The sequence below is a fragment of the Anolis sagrei genome, chromosome 1 (assembly GCF_037176765.1).
Source record: "Anolis sagrei isolate rAnoSag1 chromosome 1, rAnoSag1.mat, whole genome shotgun sequence".
Taxonomy (NCBI): domain Eukaryota; kingdom Metazoa; phylum Chordata; class Lepidosauria; order Squamata; family Dactyloidae; genus Anolis; species Anolis sagrei.
The window spans coordinates 232,685,229-232,700,968 of record NC_090021.1 but is presented as its reverse complement, the minus strand read 5'-3'; the positions used below and the strand labels follow the sequence as shown (position 1 = coordinate 232,700,968).

Here is a 15,740-nt window from a genome sequence, read left to right as displayed (position 1 = left end):
TGGTCTATCCAATGTAATTTTCTGAATCAGCACCCCTAATAACCAAACCAGATCTAAAATGGACCAAAATCTGATTCGTAATCCTTTTGGTACTAATATTGGAGGGTGGTCCCTGGTAAAAGTGGTCCCTGGTCAAAAAAAGGCTGGGAACTATTGGTATAGATGCACTCTAGGACACTCTCCTTTTTCACTCCCACTCCTCCCCCAAATCAATGTGTTCCCACACCAGATGGGGCAGCTGGGGAAAGTTTGTCTGCAAATTGCTGCCTCACAAGCAAAGTTTTAAAAGAAAGAAGAACTGCTCCCTCTGCCAATATGGAAAGCATTTCCCACCATCTCCTTCCCCTCACTGTGTTTCCCCAAAACAAGAAACAGCAGCAGCTTTTTAAGAATCTTACACGTTTATTCAAAAAGATGTAGTACCCCCCATGGGGGAGAGGGGAGCACACATCGGGACAAAGTTGGCAAAAAAGTCAATCAAAAATACCCCCAAAAATAAAGACATCCCCTATTCCCAGGGGAGCAGAATTTTTGGTATTGAATTCTTATTGAGACATTTAAAAAAAATTACATGGCTGGGCCCTGGGGAGGTAAGCAGCCGCTGTACAGTGTCACCGCTACGCAAGACAGCCTGGGCCCCACACCTACAGCTAGGAAGGGGAACAGGCAGGGCAAGTTACTTCTTGGCTTTTGCCGAGTTGCGTGGAGGAGTGACCGGGCGCCCTCCTGGGTTCAGGCCACTGAACTGGCCATATTTGCCCTTGTTCTTGTCAGCTGGTTTCAAGATCTGCAAGTTTGGAGGAATTGGGGGAATAGAGAAGAAGAGAGGGAAGATTACACATTGGGGAGGGAGGGATGACACATCTCTTGCAACCCTACCTTGTGGAGAAAAGATCCATCTGAGCATCTTGTTGACAAAACATTCACAGTGATGAAACTCTGAGGCCCCTTCCACAAAGCTGAATAAAATCCCACATTTTCTGCTTTGAACTGGAATATATGGCAGTGTGGAGTCACGGCCCTTCCACACAGCCCTATATCCCAGAACATCAAGGCAGAAAATCCCACATTATCTGAGTGTGGACTCAGATAACCCAGTTCAAAGCAGATATTGTGGGATTTCCTGCCTTGATATTCTGTGATATAGGGTTGTGCGGAAGGGCTCTCAGATAACCCAGTTCAAAGCAAATATTGTGGGGTTTTCTGCCTTGATATTTTGGATTATATGGCTGTGTGGCAGGGCCCTGAGTCAAACCCTTTGTCATGACTGTAGCTTTTTAAAAATATCCTAGAACAAAAGCTACAACTCCATTTCAGCACCAGACTACGCCACCTGGAAAACAGCCATCAGCTTAATGCTTTAATCCTCATCCTATTATAGCCAGGCTTATTTACATGCAATTGCATTTGTCCGCATCAGTTCCTTGCTACTTTCCCCTCTCATTCCACTAGTTTTTGGTTGTACATTCCATGAAGACAGGAATCTGGATGTTTCTGAAACACTATAAATATAGGTGGCAAAAGGCCACCCGCTCCTCTACAATAAAAAGTTGCTGATTTAATTTGGGAACTTCTATTATGCTGCCTAGGTAATTTCCTGAAGATACTAAGGAAAAACAGAGGAAGCAAATAAAAATAAGGACAAACCATTAAATGGTATAGGAGGTTTGGTTTTCATAAAACAGAAAAGGGGGCCTTATTGCAGAGGCCCAATTGAAGCATTTGGAAAATCTAAGCTATGGAGGCAATTTCCAACCCTGCTTCTTCCGCACCAGATTTCTTTTCACTGACAAGGAAGAGCTCTTCAGCTGAAGGGAAAGCAAGAACTTATACCAAACGAACACAGTAATCCACATAAGCTCCACTGAGCAGAAAACCATAATGGCCCTTGGCAAAATGCACCTTTAGTTTGGCTTCACATCTTGTCTAGTAACCTGAGGAGGTCAGAGTTGGGGAAGACATGTCCATCATAGCTCTTCACCCCATTTCTCAAACCCCCAAAACAGCTTGAGTGAAATTGGCAATGCATTTTAGTAGACTTTGCTAAAGGATTATTTCATATGATGTTCTCCCTAAGATACATTTGGCATTTTACTACATTACAATAAGAGCTTTCCACTAAGATCTAAAGTTGCAATATCATTTTGAAATACGAATTATTCCCCTCTCCCCGCCTTCCCCCTTTTGCCCATCCCTCAGCATAATGAATTCAGTGGAAGTTCATTATTGTGAAAGTTTGAATAGTTTTTTCAAAAAATACAATTATAATTCTTTCGCTTTTAGATTGCACATCCAATCTCTCCTCCAATGACTTGGGATTTTGAAGAAAAAAACTGGAAAGTAAGACAAGCATGACTGATCTCCTTTGCAAGAACATTAACAAACCACATAGCAAAATACCATAATTACTGTAACTTTCCAGGACTTGGCTACTTCAGTATCCCTGTTCACCTTGTGTACAAGGACACAATTTTGATAAAGAAGCCATTGCAAAGATAAGGGATGTTCAAAGTTATATCGAAAGGGAAGTACATGTTCAGCGTTTCCACACACTCTGCAGAGTTCTCCAAAAGGATACTTCCCAGCCACACCCAACCAGAATTGCCACTGAGCATGGGATTTTAGGAGAACAAAAAGCCAACCTTTTGAGCACTATTTGGCATCTAACACAGGATACTGCATCATTGACACCTTGGCTTGTTTACTACTTTTTTCTTGCATGTGCTCTCTCTTGCTTAATCTTTAAAGGCATTTTCCTTATTGATTATAACAGAACTGGGATGGAAAGTAGGTCTGGTACTACTGATACATGCACAGGTGACTTGCAAGTAAATGGGCCAGGGCTATCTGATCCTCAGAGGTCAAAAACAACACAAAATGGCACACACCCCACCACAACAGTGTGAATGGTTGCAAACTTTGGTGAGTGATGGCATTTTCCCAGGCTAAAAATTATTTAAAATGTAATCTTAGGATGCTAGTAAACCCCAAAACAGACCCTGAAAGGATGACCTCTACACACCTTGAACTAACAACAAGAAGTGATATGGGGATGACCAAATAGGACACCCTGTTGAACAGTCTTTACCTGGAAGGAGCACATAAGAGTCTCGTCCACACTCATCATTGCACCAGCATTGTCAAATTCGCCACAGTAGTTTGGGGCAGAAAAGAGTGTCACCAGCTGCCTTTTGGCAAAAAACTCATATCCATCTTCTACGACCTACAAGCAGACATGGGGAAAGAGGAAAAGGAGGAGGAATTGTTAGTGAAGTTGCCACATAAACCCATTCACATCCTCTGCAGATCCTACTTGCCCACTGTTCAAAAACTCTAGTTTTTCCACAGAGCTTATTATTATATAAATTCTCCAAGATCAAAACTTACTTGCTCTCAGCTTTTACAACTAAAAATCTATCTTTGCTGTGCAACCACCACCAGCCCTACGTTCAGTAATAAGAAGAAAATATAGGGATTTTTTAGCAACCATGGCAAAAATTATTATGAATTTATATAGTACCAAACTTCCCAAAGAGTAACTCCACATCTATTCCAGTGCTGAATTCCCCAAGCCACACATGACGCCTGGGCACCTCCCTCATACCACAGATGTGGTTTCGCCGCCCTCCCAGTCCCCACAGCTGCTCCTGTGCTCTCACCTGATGCGCTCGACAGATCAAGTCCAGGTCATGTTTGTGGAGAAATTTGGCGACAACCTCCGAGCCAAACGTGAATGAGACCCCACGGTCATTCTCGCCCCAGCCCTGTACATCTTTATCAGGATCAGACCAGAGAAGATCACAGAGCAGACCCTGGTCGGGTACGTCTGTGGGTCTCATGATCCGCCGAATCTGTTCCATGGACTGGAGGTCAGGCGAGAGACCTGGAAGATAAGATGCCATCAGACTGCCAAGCGGGAGTAGAATGGTAGTGATGTCCCATCAACCCATCCATACAATATATTCTCAAGTAGTCCAGAGTTGTATTCCTTTGCTCAATTTGGTCCATTTCCACAGAGTATTGAAAATCTGTGTGATATAATGGGCTTTGATTTGGGAGTTCTCAAGTTCATGTCTCAACTCAATCATGAAGCTCAGTGGCTGACCTTGGGTGCAACTAACAGTCTGACCTACCTCACAATATTGTTGGGAGAAGTGAAAAGAAGGAGAACAACACAAACTCCTTGAACTCATAGGAGGAAAGGCAGGATATAAAAGTGACTGTAAAACAGCAAAAGCCTGTATGTTATGATAATTTGCTGGCCTAGGACTTTGGAGGACTACTGTTTGAATCCCGGTTCAGTCATGGAAAAGCAATGGGAGACCTTGGACAAGTCACTCTCTCTCAGCCTTAGAGACAGGCCATGGCAAATCCTTCTCTGATCAAATCTTGCCAAGAAAATGCTGTGATAGGTTCATCTTAAAATTGCGAGAAGTCAGAAAAATCTTGAAGGCTCACAGTAGCAAAAACAACGCAACAACAGTAAAAGGCCTGCATATCTATATATAATTTATTGGCTAGAGTTAGGGGTAAGTAATTTCCAGCAGTAAAATGGAACCTGATTTCCTATTCCTTCAAAACGGCAAGTAAAGGAAAATTCTCTGCAAAGGTTGGTCTTGTACTAATTGCGTCTCTGCCTGGCCTCATGCATTCCTGACCTACACAATACTAATATTAATTGGCTGCCACTGACGCAATCTTAGTGCAGCCAGGCAGGCTGGCTTTAGCAAAGTGTGCCAGAACTCTCTCTCTCAAGTAAAGCAGGTGTCTGTTCTACAGTAGTGAGTTGGCTCCCATCCATCTGATAGCCACTGTTTGCATCAGACTCCACCTATTCATTTTAAAATAAAAACAATGGAAATTGGGTAGGACTGAGGTCTACTGGTCTCTCCTTTCAATATGTGGTAAGTGGGTCCTCTGTCTTGTAGTACCAAAGCAAACTTAGAAATGTGTGGCCATCTGCATGCTGCTTTACTGAACCTTTCATGATCCCTTGCCACTTGCTTGGCTAAGGATGATTGGATTCACAGTCCAAAGACATCTGGAGGGCTATGTGACTTCTGTCACAACCTGACCTAGAACTCTGCAACAGTGTTTTGTAAAAGGATGACTCTAGGAGTCGGACATTGCAAGGGGTTGAGGGGATACTGCCCTTCTGCAGAATCCCCTTTTGAATTACAGCTTTGTGTTTCCTTGTGGAGAAAAAGTGGGATATAAACAAACAATGAGGATGATGATGATGGTGTATAGGGAGCCCTTGGCCTCCAGAGTGTTTTGAACTCAGGACAGGGCTTTTTTCTTTCAGGATATAATCTAGTTAGCATTTTAATAAATGCCAGGGAGGGAGCATTTTTAATAATAATGATGATGATGATGTTTATTTGTAACCCCGCCACCATCTACTCAAAGGGCTCACAAAAGGACTTCAAAGTAACATACGTCAAATTATACATAACCTTGTAAAACAACAATATAAATCTAAAACAACGAACACACATAAAACCCCATCTGATAAAATTGTAAAATTCATAAAACACAGTAGAACCTGCAAATAAAACTGGCTATCTACAACTAACAAACCAAAGTGCCGGAGTGAGAACAATAGCTGAGTTCTCAATCTGACTAGGATTTACACACAGTCAAAAGCCTGTCTAAAACGTTTTTAACAAAGAGTTTTTAAAATGGGGGACTCAAAATATTTTTGGTGGTCTAAAATTGTTCACAGAGAATGGCACTATGCCCTCCTTAGCACACACAGCATTTTCTTTCACCTTATCTTTTTTCAGACTTTATACTGCCCCCCAACACACAAAGGACATAAAATCAAAATCTAGAAGATCTCTAGGCCCTCCAAAATGTCACTTGCAACATTTGTTCTCTTCCTGTTTGCACAGATTGTAAGCCATTTGGAAAGGCTCTAGGACACATTAATAGCTCTGCGCGTTTTTTTCTCCAACCCACCCCCTGCCTACCCTCATAACCCTTATCTTTTCTTGGGCTGGCTTACCTCCATGGCAGCAGAAAATCTTCTCATCCACAATGGCAGCAATAGGCAGACAGTTGAAACAGTCTGTAAAGGTCTTCCAAAGCTTGATGTTATAGCGTCTTTTACCTGTGAAAAGGGGACAAGTAGGCTGTTAGGAATTGTGAAAGTTGAAGTCCAAAACACCTGGTGGGCCAAAGTTTGCCCAGGCCTGCTCTACAGTGACCAAAAACTGACATAGGGTTAACTTATATCTGCCTATGCCAATAACAGGATGGCAATCCAGGGAAACATGAGAGAAGCTTAGTCACTCAAAACGGAAAAATACAATAACCTTTTCCAAGCCAAGATTGTAGTGTTCTCTTGATGAGCAACCTACAGGTCACATGGAACCCGTGGACATTGGCTATCCCAGGTTATGCCCCGTACCCATCCCTCACCCATGTTACACCCACATTCAATCAGATTTATTATTATTAGTATTTTATGCAATTTTCCTTACAGTGAAAGAGTGAGAACAATAATTGTGGTAGAAAGTTGTAGAATTTAGACAGACAGTGTGGGATAGGTTAGAAGGGTAGGGAAGGGGAGGATATGGGGATTGGATAAAGAGGTGAGGGGTGGGTAGGGGATAGGATGTAGGGTAGACATATGTGAGTTGCACTTCCGTTCAGTCCACAGAGGTGTAATTGTCTGACTTCAATAATCTTTTTTTCTTTCTTCCCTTTTGGGGTTCTTATTCTTCTTTCCCATAGAATTTATATTTCCAACTTGATCAGGTTTAGATATGATAGCTGGGCTAGGGCAGCCAGGGAGTTCAGCAATAACTGGAGAGCTGCATGCTTCTCAAGCCTAGTATAGGGGGGAGTGTGTACATGGGCAAACCACCCAGAGGATTAGATGTGGCCCTCGGGCTATACTCATTTCTCTCCAATGTGAAGAGCCCTGACTCCTTCATAACATGGATCTCCTAAAGAGCTAGCTATCTTGCACTTACATTCATCATAGAAGCCATAGATGCGGTTGATGCTGGCACATTCGTGGTTTCCACGCAGCAGGAAGAAATTCTCGGGGTATTTAATCTTGTAGGCCAGGAGTAGGCAGATGGTCTCCAGTGACTGCTTCCCTCGGTCCACATAATCACCCAGGAAGAGGTAGTTGCTCTCTGGTGGGAAGCCTCCATATTCAAAGAGCCGGAGCAGGTCATAGTATTGGCCATGGATGTCACCTGTGGAAGGTGGAAGCAAAAGCCATGAGAAGTGAAGATGACATAAGAGTAAATAGTTTAAAACACTTAGTACCATGCCATTTTCTTCTTTGTAAAATGAGAAGAAGCTTGAAAAAGTGACCACTTTGGGACCAAAAATCCATAGTTCTTCCAACCACTGGTCATGTTGGCTAGGAGATTGTGCAGTCTTTTCATTCCAAGTGGGCAAAAGACATCCACTTACCACATATCTTGAGTGGGGCTTCCAATTCCAACAAGATGGGCTGGCTCAAGAAGATCTCCCGTGACTTCAGGCACAGACCCCGGATCTCATTTTCTGTCAGCTGTACATTCTTGCCTGGGCGTGAGCCTTGTACTGCAAAGGAAAACACAGCCATGCTTGTTGATAGTCCAAATATCACTCCTGGTGGCTGGTCCTCCACAATATTTTCCCCCTGGTGCCTTACACATATTTGTTATTTGACTCTACATCTCACCAAAGTTATCACTTTCTCAAAGACAATAACACATTTGATCCAGGAAATGACAAGAGCCATGGAAACAAACTACACTCTTTTAAGGATCTGTAGATCCAGCTCCCATTGTTAGCCCCAGCTTCTGCCAACCTAGCAGTTTGAAAACATGCAAATGTGAGTAGATCAATAGGTACCGCTTTGGCGGGAAAGTAACGACATTCCATGCATTCATGCCTGCCACATGACCTAGGAGGTGTCTATAGAGATCACCGGCTCTTTGGATTAGAAATAGAGATGAGCATCACCCACAGAGTCGGACACAACTAGACTTAATGTTGGGAGAAACCTTTACCTTTACTAGATCCAGCTCCTCAAAACTCACCTACTCATGACCATCTCCCATAAGAGAGGAAACCTCTGGGAATATTCATCACATGGAAGGTTACACTACATCTGTGCATTGTTTACTTTAGAGCTGTTATGCTTTAACGTCCATGTGACTCACTGCTGGAAGGAACGTCAGTGGTGTTCCTAATTTTATGCTCCAATTTTTTGAACAGATGAACCCCAATTCACTCAGAAACCTGTTCACAACTACGGAAAGCCTTTCTTCTCTAAGCATCCCCCAAAATGATACATTGTAGCATCCATTATTCCCAGACAGTCCCGCATATCAAAGCATCTTCTAAGGCAGGGGTCAAGATGCTGCTGGACTATATCTCCCTTCAGCTCTAGCCAAACTAGATTGATGAAGAGAGAGAGAACAAAATGTGGAGGGCCATCCTATGCCTGCCCCTCTTGAAGGAGTTTAGGCCAGTCCTTTCCCTGCTGCCCTCCTTTCAGCTATTGTGTGGTGGAAAGGGGGCAAATGCAGAAGGGGAAGAAGTTGCTGCATTTTTTAAAAACGCTTCTAAAATTACTATTTTAGAAGCTTTTTGTCTATGTTTTAGCAATATAACTTGTTTCACTGCGTGTTATTAGTAAAATTCTGTGAGACCTCGTTTAGAGATAAAGGCAGAAGAGAACCTCCAATCAATCTGCCAATAGTACAGCTATTGTTATCCCTGACCAACACGGCTATTTACAAATAGTTTTGCATATCTGGAGGATGGCCAGCCTGGCGAGACTGGCTAAACCCATTACACCGGCCAACCCAGCACCCTCCAGAGGCCTAATTAGAAATCTTATTCCCTCAAGATACTCAGTACAGCAGGAATGTTTTTGAGATAGACAACAGAATAAAGCGTGGAGAAAAACAAAACCTGATGACCTCCTCTGCTCCAGTATTCCCTGCCTTGAGCCATGTTCATGATCAAGAGCAGCTTATTGACATAAGCTGAATCAATACGCAGAGCGGGGCAGCGGGAGGGGGGGCACACGATTTCACTGATGGCTCAGTTTTCCCACTCTCCGGAAGAGTCTGACGCCGGGCCAATCTACACCGAGTATTTAATGTAGTTTGAAGCTACAGTCTACAAACTGTGGCAGCTACACAACAAGTGTCATCAAAAACATGCCAAATAAAGCCCTTAATACACATCAGTGCTCTGTAGTTTGTGTAATCACCATCTGGGCCTCAAATGGGTTCCAGAATTTCCTATATGCACAGAGAAACGACTTTCTTCAATACCAGTTTGAAACTGCATTAAATGGTCAGTGTAGTTGTCCCCACAGATAACTATAGATGTGCAGCTCCAGAGAATGAACATTTGGAGAAAACATATTCTTTCCTTTCTTGGGGTGAGGGATGGTGAGAGGGTAAAGAAAGCAAGCTGTTTTCTGAGAGCTGTAGTTTCCCAAAGCAACATCTCCAATCCATTTTTACCCTGTAATCTCAAAGAAATCGCTCTAACAAACTCGGCAAAACTATACTCCACCTTGAAGTAAACAAGGATGCCCTAACTCGAACCAAGGCTTGTCTATCTCACAGAGACCTTGGCAGATTCAAAGCTACAGAACCTCTGCAAAAACTGGACAAACTTTGGTAAGCACAACTCCGGCAGTACAACCGATGCCCATCCTCCACGCCAACAATAAGTGAATGCACAAAAATGTATAGACTTACTACAAACAAGAGAAAACTTGAATTCCTGGGTATACTAAAGCTATCAAATATTAGAAGAATTGGGGAAGGGGAAAAAGAGAGCCAAATCCAAAGGAGGTGCTTAAGAAAGAGTGCATCTACATTGCAGAATTAATGCAGTTTGACACTACTTAAACTGCCACGGCCCAATGCTATAGAACTATGGGAATTACAGCTTGGTGAGGTACCATGAAAAAATATCATTCCCTGAATTCCACAGCACTGAGACATGGGCAGCTAAACTGGTATCAAACCATTAATTAATTCTACAGTGGAAATGCACCCATTGTCACAACAGTTTTGTTTATGTATTTGTGCAGGTGCTGCAGGCTATATTTCAAAGGAAGGAACTGGCCAAACCACCCAAGTTATACCTTGCCTAAGAAAACGCTATGAAATGGATAGAGTTGACATAAGTCAAGTGATTTGAAGGCATAAACCAGGGGCCCTCAAACTGTTGGAAGGCCAGATTATAATTTGGGGGGAAAACCATGAATGAATTCCTATGCACCCTGCACATAGCTTATTTGTAGTGCACTTAAAACAATACAATAATTAAAATGAAGAACAACCTTAACAAATATAAACTTGTGTTTTAATGGGAAGTATGAGCCTGCTTTTGGCTGATGAGATAGGATTGTTGTTGTTGTTGTGTGCTTTCAAGTCATTTCAGACTTTGGTTGACTATGAGCGAGGGCTGGGTAAATGATCTTGGAGGGCCATATCTGGCCCCTGGGCCTTAGTTTGAGGACCCCTGGCATAGAGAAACATTGGTGCTCAAGGCCCTTCCCATCTATATTTACTGGGGTTGCTGTCTCCTGGGGAGCTGGCCAAAAAAGTCAAACTCAGACAAGGCCCAGCTGCACTACAGATAACTTGGACCGCACTGGTGGCAAATCATCTTTTTTTTTCCAAAAAAGTGTGCCTGAAGCAAAAGCCAAGATGCCTGTTTGCAGCACTGAGATCCCAAGAAAGGAGTTTGGAAAATAAAAGGCTGAGAGAATGGGGCACAGGAGCCATGTTTAAATACACAAGCCAACAAAATCAAGCTTTCTGTAGCCATCAGAAATTAGAGTAACACAGTTTACATCAATGTTTATATTGATTTTAAATATGTCTTTATTTTACCCCCATCATGTCAACTTTTAAAAACATGACGAATGGTACTTTACATCAGACTACTGTAAAGCCTCGTCATTTCACATCATACTCGTGTAACACAAGCCAACAAGTATTTTTCATCAGATATAATCTTAAGTGCAGTTTTTGCGATGAGGCTAATAGAATAATTGACAAATTTACACACTGATATTAATAGAATCTAATTGATATCAGTGCATAAGTGCATTATTAGCCTCATCTCAAAAACGACACGTAGTAGAGAAAAAATAAACACAGAACTGAATTCAAAGCAACTCTATAAGAATTACCTAAAATTGTATCTGATGAAAAATACTTGTTGGTTTGTGATATTTGAAAGAATGCCAGATATTAAGGGAGGGGCCAGGCTTGTTTTCTGTGGCTCTGGAGACTGAGACACAATGGAGCAATGGATTCAAATTGCAGGAAAAGGTATTCCACCTAAATAAACATCAGGAAGAGCTTCCTGGCGGTAATAGTGGAATATGCTGCAACCTGAGGGTGTGGCGGAGTTTCCTTCTCTAGGGGTTTTTCAGCATTGGGTGGATGGCCATCTGTCAGGAGTGTTTTGATTGTGTTTTTTTTTCCTGCAGGCAGAAGAAGCATGAACTGGATGGCTCAGAAAGCACCATAAAATAAATTAAGTCAATCAATTAATTAATTAATTAACTTTAGATGTTAACTAGTTACCATGTTAACTATATTTTTTGAAGCAACTTCCTATTATTAATGGCAATTTTAGTTAAGTTTAAAGAACACCTGAATATTATAGGCAGCTACTCTATGGCACAGAAGGCTATCTTACTTTCTTTTCATAGAATCATAGAGTTGGAAGAAACCTCATGGGCCACCCAGTCCAACCCCCTGCCAAGAAGCAGGAAAATTGCATTCAAAACACCCCCGACAGATGGCCATCCACCCTCTGTTTAAAAGCCTCCGAAAATGGAGCCTTCACCACACTCTGCGGCAGAGAGTTCCACTGCTGAACGGCTCTCACAGTCAGGAAGTTCTTCCTAATGTTCAGGTGGAATCTCCTTTCCTGTAGTTTGAAGCCATTGTTCCGCGTCCTAGTCTCCAAGGAAGCAGAAAACAAGCTTGCTCCCTCCTCCCTATGACTTCGCCTCACAAATTTATCCATGGCTCTCATCATATCTCCTATCAGGCTTCTCTTCTGCAAGCTAAACATGCCCAGCTCTTTAAGCCGCTCTTCATAGGGTTTGTTCTCCAGACCCTTGATCACTTTAGTCGCCCTCCTCTCTTCCATTCTTCCTGTGAAGCCCTCCTGGAGTGCAAACTTGTCCGGGGGGGGGGGCGCTTTGGCTAGGGGCAGCCCCCTTAAAGGGGCCCCTGGCTGGAGGACAGAGGGAGTGTACCCGCCCACTTCCGGCTCGCCTTAAGGCTTGGGGACCCTGGGGATCTCACCAGGCCTTTGGGCTTCTCTGCCAAAGAGGGCGACTGCCGCCTCGCCAAACTGCGACTCCTTAACACTCCAAAGCATTGGTTAAGCTGGGGCCACACCGCATGCACTCCTCTGTGTAGATGCACCCATTCCCATAGATGCGTAATACGCAGCAGCCCCTTCTTCCCCAGAGCCATGATGTTTCCCTAAGCGATGAAGAGGGCCGCCTCCACGCCCAAATCCCCCCAAACCGCCTCTGCTTTCTGTGCCTAAAGGTGGGAGTCTTAAAGGAAGCTTCACCCATACTCAAAACTCTCCTCGCCCTCCCCCCAAAATGGATGCATCGATCTACATTGTAGAATGAATCCAGTTTGATCCCACTTTTAACTGCAGTGGCTCTGGAATCCTAGGACTGGTCGTGCCGCGAGGCACTCCTTGGCAGAGGAAGCTGAGAAAGGCCTTTTGCAAGCGACGACTCCCAGAATTCCAAACCATTGCGCCATGGGCGGTTAAAGCGGGGTCAAACTGCGTTAACCCTGCAGTGCAGAGGCACAACAACAAGGAGAATGTCTGCCTCCGCCTCTCCCCCTTTTGGGGCACATTCAGGGGGCGGATGAAGCTGATAAATATGGCCTTTTCAAGCGAGGACTCCCAAGATTCCAAACCACTGAGCCCTGGTCGGCTAAAGCGGGATCAAATTGCGTTAACCCTGCAGTGTAGAGGCACCACAACAAGGGGAATGTCTGCCCCCGCCTCTCCACCTTTGGGGGCCCATTCAGGGGGCGGATGAAGCTGATAAATATGGCCTTTTCAAGCGAGAACTCCTAGGATTCCAAACCACTGAGCCCTGAGCGGTTAAAGCGAGGTCAAACTGCGTTAACCCTGCAGTGTAGAGGCACCACAACAAGGGGAATGTGTGCCCCCCCCTCCACCTTTTGGGGCCCATTCAGGGGGCGGATGAAGCTGATAAATATGGCCTTTTCCAAGCGAGGACTCCCAGGATTCCAAACCACTGAGCCTTGAGCGGTTAAAGGGGGGTCAAACTGCATTAACCCTGCAGTATAGACACACCGCAACAAAGGGGAACGTCTGTCTCCCTTTCTCCTTCTTTTGGAAGAGGATGAGGCGCCCTTTTCGTTTCCCTTTGGCCTGGAAAACTCCCCCAATCCGAGGCCCCAAATACACTTATCACACTTGAGAATGAATCCACTTAAAATCCGGTTTCTGGCTCCTGCAGAATTCTAGAGTTTGTAGTTTAGTGAGGCTGTTAAAAGCTCCTCCCTAAACTACAAACCCCAGAATTCTGCAGGAAGCAGAAACCGGGTTCAATGTGGATTCATTCTCTAGTGTGATGAGGTCTTGAGTGGCGTTTCAAACCGGTATGGAAGAAAGTGTAGAGACACGACTCCATAGGAGGAAAATCCTGGAACCAGTTTGACTGCCCGCCATGGGGAAGAAGACAGGAAAGAAGGAAGGAAGGAAGGCACAACCCAATGGAAAGAAGAGACCGCGCACCAAAGTATGGGCTTCCTACAAGAGAGAGAGAGAGAGAGAGAGAGACAGACAGACAGACAGACCCAAAGGGACTGGTGTGTGTGTGTGTGCGCGCGCAGGAAGGGCTTCCTTTCTCTCGCGGGTGGGAGCTTGTTCCCAGGCCGCCGCAGTTGGAAAGCGAGCTTGGATCCGCATTAAATATCCAGTGGAGACGGGGCTTTGGGGGAGGGACAAGGCGGCTGCTCAGTGCTCACCTTCCAAGAGGCGCCCGATGATGGAGTCCAGGTTGAGCTTCTCGCCGTCCGACATGGCGGGAGAGGAGCGTCTCGGGGCTGAGACTGAGCCTTCCTTCCTGCCTTCTTTCTTTCCTTCCTTGCTGCTGTTTCCTGGGAAAGAGGGAGCGGCCGGGGAAAAGGCAAGGGCAAAGCTTTCCGTCCGCGCCTCCTTCTCGCCGAAGAGCCTCCGCAGCCGAAGCGAGGGAAGAAGGAAGAGAAGGAAGAGAAGGAGGGAGGAAGTGGAAAGGAGTGACGCTGCTGCTCTTGCTCCTGCTGCTCCTACTCTGCCAACCACCTCCTCCTACTGGCTGGAGGGAGCAAGGCTTTCCTGCGATTGCGCCAGCATTCTCTCTCTCCGCTTCCTCCCAACACAAGGAAACAGAGACACAGGCAAACCTGGGCCCTCCAGGTGTTTTGGAATTCAACTCCCAGCCTTCCTCACAGCCTCAGGCCCTTTCCTTAAGCGGCTGGGGGGGGGGGGGGGGAAGGGCCTGAGGCTGTGAGGAAGGCTGGGAGTTGAAGTCCAAAACACCTGGAGGGCCAAAATTTACCTGCGCCTGATCTACACGGTGTAAAGAAATATAGGACCAGGCTGAGCACCACACCTGGCCCTGGGCCAGAAGGTTGCCAGCCCCATTTTGGAATGTGTTTTCAACCTGGATAGAGATGATTCACTCTGTGTGTCATTCAGAAACCATGTGGTTGTTGCAGGGCGCCTTTGAGTCAGCTGATGGGGACCCTAAGGCAAACCCATCATAGGAGTCATAGGAGTTGTGGTTTTGCAAGGTCTTCTGCTGTCTCTGCCTCACCAAACTCCCACCATTCCATAGCATGGCGGCATGGCGGTTAAAGTGGTGCCAAACTGCGTTCATTCTACAGAGTAGATAAGTTGTTCTCAACCTTCCTAATGCCCTGGCCCCTCAATACACTTCCTGATGTTGTGGTGACCCTCAACCATAACATTATTTTTATTGCGAATAATAATAATAATAATAATAATAATAATAATTGTTGTTCATTCGTTCAGTCGTCTCCGACTCTTCGTGACCTCATGGACCAGCCCACGCCAGAGCTCCCTGTCGGCCGTCACCACCCCCAGCTCCTTCAAGGTCAGTCCAGTCACTTCAAGGATGCCATCCATCCATCTTGCCCTTGGTCGGCCCCTCTTTCTTTTGCCTTCCACTTTCCCCAGCATCATTGTCTTCTCTAGGCTTTGCTGTCTCCTCATGATAATAATAATAAACATTTATACCCCGCCACCATCTCCCCAAAGGGGACTCGGAGAGGCTTACATGGGACCCAGCCCGAACAAAAATTACAATATAACAATACAAATTGCAATCAAATAAACAACATAACAGTAAAATATAAAACATCAAAGCATATAAAACAATATACACAAAACATAGGAACTAAGCATAATGACAGACAAACAAAGGGCGGGTCGCATGTACATAAAATGATTTAAAAACTCCGGGTGAGATAAGGGGGCAGAACTAATTGTAAGGGTGAACTCAGAGAGAGATAGGAAATTAAGCCAACATTCGTAGGGGGGGGGGGGGGGGACTCCTGAGATAAGAACATTGGAGGAGCGCTAGCATAAAATTATATGGCTACTCTTCAAAAGCGCAACGGCAGAGCCAGATCTTAAGACTTTTTTTAAAGTTTCCAAGGTAGGGGCTT

The 15,740-nt window shown here is 44.8% G+C and overlaps 1 protein-coding gene across 1 annotated transcript; it reads right to left on the bottom strand.

The window, feature by feature from the left end:
- Positions 1–382: 382 nt before the first annotated feature.
- Positions 383–14,315, bottom strand: PPP1CA (protein phosphatase 1 catalytic subunit alpha). The gene is made up of 7 exons (XM_060772355.2): positions 14,037–14,315; positions 7,435–7,566; positions 6,981–7,211; positions 6,008–6,112; positions 3,660–3,883; positions 3,089–3,223; positions 383–787 (listed from the first exon to the last, which is right to left on the bottom strand). The coding sequence occupies exons 1-7, from the start codon at positions 14,089–14,091 to the stop codon at positions 677–679; spliced, it is 993 nt and encodes a 330-aa protein (XP_060628338.1). The 5' UTR covers positions 14,092–14,315; the 3' UTR covers positions 383–676.
- Between the last annotated feature and the right edge of the window lie 1,425 nt (positions 14,316–15,740).